Below are 7,327 nucleotides of genomic sequence, written 5' to 3'. Positions count from 1 at the left end.
CCAAGACAAAAATATTACAAGGAACATGATTCCTCTAGCTGTATTCAGAATCAGTAAGGAGACTAAAACAACTATCACAGGAAATCTGGAGGCACCCAAAACTTTTCCATTAAATGAAGTGTCAAGAATCTTGATTTGCGGCTTGGTGACATTGTCATGTGGGTACTTGTCACATCTGCCTTAACCTCGACCCCACGCTTCACACAACAGTGTCTACCCTTGCCTGCTTATTGTTAGTCCTTAGTGGAGCTGGGTGGCAGGGGAGATTCCCCTGCTGCAGTCTGGTTCCTTTCCACCCACCCTTTTCTGTGGCACCATGGCACCAACCACCCCTCCCTTCCCAGCCCAGTAACAGGAAGTGTATACCTGGGAAGGAGGGCCACGCCCGGGGAAGTAATACTTTAATAATTCTCTACCATCACAGTGAACTGAGGAAGATTCTGCGGCATTAAGCAATCCATCATAACAGTTGTGACTGGTTAACTTTAATTTGTCAAAATAAATCTGCAGTATTTTGCATGTTAGTAATACAGTGCTGGTATTGACAGGTAAAATCATCATCCGCGTACATAGAAACCTTCATTTAGGAGCACACCTTAGGAGGGAAATGAATACACAGTAAAAGGTAGATGCAGGCCAAGCAGCGAGCCCTAGAGCAAGCATAACAGGCTGGATGTCAGATTTGAAGATTATCTAATACAACTGGTTAGCTGCCAATCTGATAAAGGGAAAGCTCTCCACCGGGTTACAACCAGGAGGGAAAACACACTCTGCCTTTTTGTAGGATGGTGGCCGTCAGTGCGGTCGACACAGTTCAATCAGTTCATCAGCATCACAATTCAGTTTCAGTTCCAAGACACAGGAGGATTTCACCACAAGGCCTATTTGTGCCCCCCTCTGCCCTACCCTTACCCATTCTGCCTCAATTCTCTCCCTCCCCAAAGAAGACACAACGTGGCTTTATTATTGCAGACAAGCTTCTTAAGTGAATAAAGTATGCGTACAAAATAGCACTTTAACTGAAGTCATACAATGAAGTCTCACTCCTGTTTACAATGAATTGATAAAACAACCATTTCTAGTATATATCTTTTTTTTCCTTTCCTGTAAGAACTAATACTTTCAGGATCTTATGACCACGCTGTAGCCTGGGGGAAGGGCCCATGCCTGCCCACTTTGAGGACTGCTCCTTGGCCACTGTGGAGGAAGCCTGGGTTGTCTGATCATAAGGACAACGACTGCCAGCACAACAGAGATGACAAGGCCCAGCGGGCAGAGCACATGCCAGGAAATGAGGGTTTCCTCCACATGTGACCACTGCCCTCCCGGGTCTCGGCAGTGCCATTCCTAGACTTCCCCCATGAGCCCTTGCAGGAGCTCACACATAATGATCTACACTTAAAACAAACCATTTTTCAACTGTGGATAAGAACTGTTGTAACAAAGTCATAGCTACATATTTTTCTCTACATTTTGTTTATTGAGACAAACTAATTAAAAGGCACAAACATAGGGCATGTTTACATGGACATTATAACAAACATATACATTAAAAGTGTAGGAATGTGTTGCCTTCCTGCTAAACAGAAAGTTCCTAAGCTTTATATATACAAAAGTTGTACAATTTAATGTCCTAAAGTACAAAAGATCATTTATAAAATTATTTTACACTAGGTACTATTTATTTTAATTTTTTTTACTATGTAGTTCATCCCCCTAGAACTGTTTTGTATAATGACACACAGATACCTGTCCCTGATGTAGGAAGCCTGCCTCAGACATATGCTATTTTGATGTTTGGACTGACACAGTGGGGTATAAACAAACGGAAGTCATCTTGTGTGACAGTCCTGCATGCATTCTGCAGGGCTAAAACTCATTTCCATAACTCTTAACTGCAAGGTTAAAAATGAAAAAGACCCAAAACATATTGCAATGTAAAAAAACAATTACAGCCTCTTGGTTTGAATGAACTCTTCTCTAACACGATGCTTTGAAAACATGAAGTGTGGCATGATGGTGTGGAGTATCTGATTCCCTAGCTTTTGGTTTCTACCGTATGTACAGGGATAAAGCATCCCGCTAAGAAACAAAAAGCACATGTCTCAACGTGCACAATCATTGCAGGGTTTCCATGGAGCATGCAGACAGCTGCCTCCCTGAAAACTCCAGAAAGCGGATACAAGTGTTTTTTTTTTCAAAGGAAAAAAAAAAGTGATGTCCATATTTACAAAGTTGAACAAATCTGCACAATACTTGATTAAACAGAAGGAGGGGAAAAGATACACTCTGCTTGTTCTGAAGGGGCATACTACCTAGTTAGTGGTTAGAGTAAAAACTGTATACAATTTAATATAAGACATAAACTCTAGTGAGCATCTAACACATCTGTGCCTGTTGTAACATCAACAGACGTTGATTGGGAGAGAGAGGGGCATATCACATCCCAGTGCCTCCAATGTCTTCCAATTTAAAGCAATAGATTTAAACTGTTCCGCAGTTCTCGCTACTCCTGAACAGGATCCACTGACCCATGAGGAGCCTGCTGCGTGCACACCTGACTTCTCAGTCAGCTGCAGCCTTTTCTCATCAAAACACAATTTGTTGGGTATTTTTTTTAAGTTTTTTTTTTTTTTAAAAAGTCAACTACAATGCTATATTCCATCAGGATTAATATGCTGAGCAATATTTACATCTCCAAATATCAGGTCACAATCCCTATTATATGTTGAAGTTAGAATGATAAATTATCATATGCTTTGCATATCAGAGCTGGTATCACCTTTCCCATAGGGAATGCTGCCTGAAATTAACATATTCCCAAAGGTAAAATGCATATTCTCTGAAATGCATTTTATTATGACAATGCCTCTATTCACTCATACGAACAAAACCACAGACAATGCTACATTAGCTCTCAGTCTGTGGGTTTAGAACTCCAGGTTAAAACCATCCACCTTGTACAGAGGGAAGAACTCTGCTAGTGTTTACAATAAAATGATTCTGTTGTATTAAAAACAATAACAAAAACAAATAATGCTTTTTTTATTTTGAAATGGATTTTATGATTGATTTTAATTCTGGCATTTCACCTTGCCAGCTACTATCCTGTTTAAGCAATGCTGTCAGCTAAAGGGGTTTCTGATTAAACTAAAGTGGTCCAGTGATAAGTTACACATATACCCTACTTTGAACAACCCCAGCAAAATTGGAGCTACTACACTCTTATTAACTAACATAATAAAACCTCCCAATTTCATAGTCTGCTTTTTGCTTTAATCAACTAAAGGTAAGTTGCTGGTAAATATTTACTTTAATCAAAATTTTGACTTTATAATACTGTTTACCAAGGTGGTGACGTGGGCAAAGCTTGGGGTAAGAAAGGCATACTTTCTACAGGCCTCATTGCTATATTGAGAGGGGCAGCTAACGTCATAGGAGTGGGTAGGTTCATTGGAGATGTGATGGTGACGGGGTGTGCTATATTCACGGGGGCGGTCACAGGTGTGGGGAGGTTGACTGGGGTGGTGAGTGTTAAAGGAGAGGTCATGGATAAAGGGCTGGTTATGGTTACAGGATGCCCTATGTTCATTGGGCTGGTTATATTAACTGCACTTGAAACATTGACTGGACTTCTCATGCTCATTGCAGCTGCCACTGTGACTGGGTTTGACATAGTCCCAGACGACACAGAGGACGTTATATTGAATGGAGTAGTGAGAGTCCCAGGTGTCGGAGCAGCCGTGGAGGTTTGGCACAGGTTGGCAGCTTCTAAAAGGAGAAGACAAAAGGGGGGCTTTAGACTCTCACAACTATAAGCAATATTCAGCTTCTGAACTAAGTTCTCTTAATTAAAAAGAACATTTAATAAATCAAATTACATTTTCTACCAAGTGATCAAATACAAAGCGAGGACTTCCTGAGCACACCCTGGGGCCAGGGCCCCACTGTATGGGTCTCTTCTCTGATGCCTGGGAAGACCTGAGCACCTTGTGCAGCCCTAACTTTTGCCTTCAGATTTACTTACCTACCTCACAGAGATGCTGAAGAGCATCAGTTAACTTCTGCAAGACACTCTGGGGAGCAGAGATTTTAGGTAGGGCTAATGTTCTCCCTTCCTTCGTGCAGTTCTCCTGAGTTCTACACCTTTCCTGCGAAGAGTCCATCACTAGCAGGCCAGTGGGAAAGAGCTTGTCTACCAGAGATGTGCCAGTGATCTCTCAAAAGGCACACTGTACCTAGCAGAGGTATACTCATGCACACAGCATATTTAGGGCTTCTTAGATGTAAAGCCACATTCTGTTGGTTTTTAAAACAGATAAAGCACGATGAACACTATTTCAGTGTGTGTCTGGGTCAGAAGAAAACTAAGGTAAATAATGTAGTTTGTAATGTTTCTTTTCTTTTCTTTTCTTTTCGAGACAGGGTCTCACTATGTATAGCCTTTGCTGGTCTGGAACTGCTTATGTAGACCAGGTTGGACTCAAACTCACAGAGATCTTCTACCTGCCTCTACCTCCCCAGTGTTGGGAGTAAAGGCATGCACCACCATGCCTAATTTATAAAGCTTCTTATATTAAGGGAAAAGCTACTACTCAGTACTGTTGTCATCTTCTTTCCTTCACACCCCCAACTTCCTTTTCTTTCTAATGCTGATAGAATTATCTGTTTCATGCCCAGTATCATCTAACTGTACACACCACACACACCACTAAGCATATCAAGTTGGACTAAGTGAAGCAAGGAAGTCCTGTGGCGTGTTGAGAAACTGCAGTTCTTGTTACCCAACAATGCCTGAATAGTTCTTTAAAGGATTCCTGGGGCTGGAGAGCTGGCTCAGTAGTTAAGAGTACATGTTACTCTTGCAGGCAACCTGGGTTCTACCAGCACCTACATGGTGGCTCAGAACAATCTGTAACTGCAGTTTCAGATCTGAAGCCTATTCTGGCTTCTGCTGGCATCAGGCAAGCACATAGTACATAGACATATACTCAAGCAAAACATTCATACACATACATAATAAATCTTAATTTTAAAAAATCCCTAGAAGGTAACAGTCCATCTCACCCCTCCCCTCAAGAAAACTTAGCACCACCTATCAATATGCCATAAAATGGCAGTAAGGAGACAGACCTTGGACACCTACTCAAATCTACAGCTGGAGGTGTGCACAGGGTCAAACCACTTCACGTCAGTGAGCAGCCCTTCTTTGATTGGTATAACCTTATCTGAATGCTTCACACTGCACACTGAGAGTTGCCCCACAAGACTAATGATGGAAACCAGCTAGAGAGGCTTCATTAAAAAAAAAAAAATAGATTGCTGGGATATTCAACAGAGAAACTGAAATGGAGCCTGGGAAATTTACAAAGTTAAAGTTTCCTCAATGATTATCTGATTTTTATCCAGGTTTGGGAATTTAAAATTTATTCAGGTATAATATTTAAAGGACACTTCTGGCTAGGTGTGGATCTCTGGATTTGAGGCTAGCCTAGTCTATATAGGGAGCTCCAGGACAGCTAGGGCTATACAGTGAGACCCTGCCTCAAAAAAAACAAAAGCAAACAAAACAGTGACATTTCTGATGCACATTTAGATTCTCATTAGCTTTTCAACATAGCAGTCTCCTTTCTCCCAAAATGTGCTATTACTAACAGAGAGCAACCCAGCTACAAACAGGAACACAATAGCATTCTGTTTAATGCAGGTCAGAAGATGAGCTCAACAAGTCTTATTGTGCAAAGCAAACAGAACAGACTGAAATGCAGCAGGAACACAAGCGTGCATGGAGTGGAAATGGGAGAAGGCACACGCGCTTTCTGCTTCCCGGGTGATGGTGCACTGCTGGGGCTCTTCTCATCTCTGCTCAAAGGAAGGCGTTTCTGTCTTGGGTGCCACTTCCCTGCCTCCCCTCCAGTCTTCTTTTCACTCTAGAGGATCAAACTTTTGGTACTGTACATAGAAGGGAAATGTTTACCACTGAACTGTGCCCCAGCCCTCAAGCATCCTCTTACTATGACTTCAAACACTTTGACTCCTTCTCTAGTGAAAATATCCCTCACAATATTACTTTCAAGTACTACACATATATCATTATTCTTAACTTGTATACAAAGTTCTCAGCAGCAGAGGTGCAGACATGTTAAGGTAGGGCCAGCCCTTCAAAGGTCTAAAGGAGAGATCAAGAGCCAAGACAAAAGACAGCAGACTAGTAATTACGTATCAAGTAATCACTGAAGGGCCAGCCCTAAGAAGAGAAAATCAGCTAGGAGAAAATGAATGTATACAAGAACAGCTCAGTCACCTCAAAAGGTGGGAATATTCTAAAAATTAAAAAGGGAGCCCACGATGGGCATTGTGGTGCATGCCTTTAATCCAAGCACTTGGGAGGCAAAGGCAGGCTCGTCTCTGTGATTTTAAGGCCTGCTTAGTATACATACAGAGTTCCAGGACAGCCAGGTTTATAGAGAGAGACCCTGTCTCAAAACAAAACAGGGTGGAAAAAAAAGGTGCCTAGCTTTGACTGTGTATCTAACAAAAAGTAAATCCACAGGAAGAACAAGGCAGGAAGCACTGAGGACATGTCCCAGTAATAAGTCCTAAATGGAAGCTCTGTTGCCAGTAACTAGACTAGACTAAACACTGTCCAGTAAAGCAGCATTGTGAAGCTAGATTCCTACACTCTTGTAACCCCCCACTTCCATTACCTGGAATACTAAATTTAACACTTTTTTGAGCCACACGTGCAGCACTGAAAGCCCCTTCTTACCTTTCTTTCTTGCTTTGACAGCTTCTTCCCACAGTCTCAGTGTCTCTACCTGCTTCCCTGGCCAGCTCGTCACATGTTGTTGTTGTTGTTGCTGCTGTTGCTGCTGCTGTTGTTGCTGCTGCTTCTGATTGCTGGTCTCCTCACTCATGCATGCTATTCCAAAGACAAACCACAAACATTGTGTTTACCTTGAAAAAGTGCGGCCACGTTTTTTAAATCCAAAAGCTCGAGATATAGATCAGCTGTAACAGTGCTTAGCTAACATGCAGGAAGGCCTGGGCTCCATTCTCAGCATAAGACCCTGTCAAAAACAACAGCAAAAGCCAGGCAGTAGTGGCGCACGCCTTTAATCCCAGCACTTGGGAGGCAGAGGCAGGCAGATTTCTGAGTTCGAGGCCAGCCTGGTCTACAGAGTGAATTCAGAAAAAAAATCAGGAAACTAAGGCCGATAAGATGGCTCAGCAGATAAAGGCACCTGGTACCAAGCCTGATGACCTCAATCCCTGGGACCTTTTGGTGGCAGAACCAAATCCCCCAAAGTTCCTTCTTTTTTTTTTT

At 42.2% G+C, this 7,327-nt stretch overlaps 1 protein-coding gene across 2 annotated transcripts in view; it reads right to left on the bottom strand.

The window, feature by feature from the left end:
• Positions 1-465: 465 nt before the first annotated feature.
• Positions 466-7,327, bottom strand: part of Vezf1 (vascular endothelial zinc finger 1) — a 16,920-nt gene continuing 10,058 nt past the window's right edge. For both annotated transcript variants that reach the window (XM_031354776.1, XM_031354777.1), the window contains exons 5-6: positions 6,770-6,922; positions 466-3,771 (exon numbers count right to left, since the gene is read on the bottom strand). In XM_031354776.1, coding sequence (XP_031210636.1) covers positions 3,344-3,771; positions 6,770-6,922 — 581 coding nt within the window. In that variant the 3' untranslated portion in view covers positions 466-3,343. The remainder of the gene's footprint in view (positions 3,772-6,769; positions 6,923-7,327) is intronic.

Source organism: Mastomys coucha, unplaced genomic scaffold, assembly GCF_008632895.1.
Source record: "Mastomys coucha isolate ucsf_1 unplaced genomic scaffold, UCSF_Mcou_1 pScaffold5, whole genome shotgun sequence".
NCBI classification, from domain to species: domain Eukaryota; kingdom Metazoa; phylum Chordata; class Mammalia; order Rodentia; family Muridae; genus Mastomys; species Mastomys coucha.
This window is presented reverse-complemented; position numbering and strand designations above follow the sequence as displayed.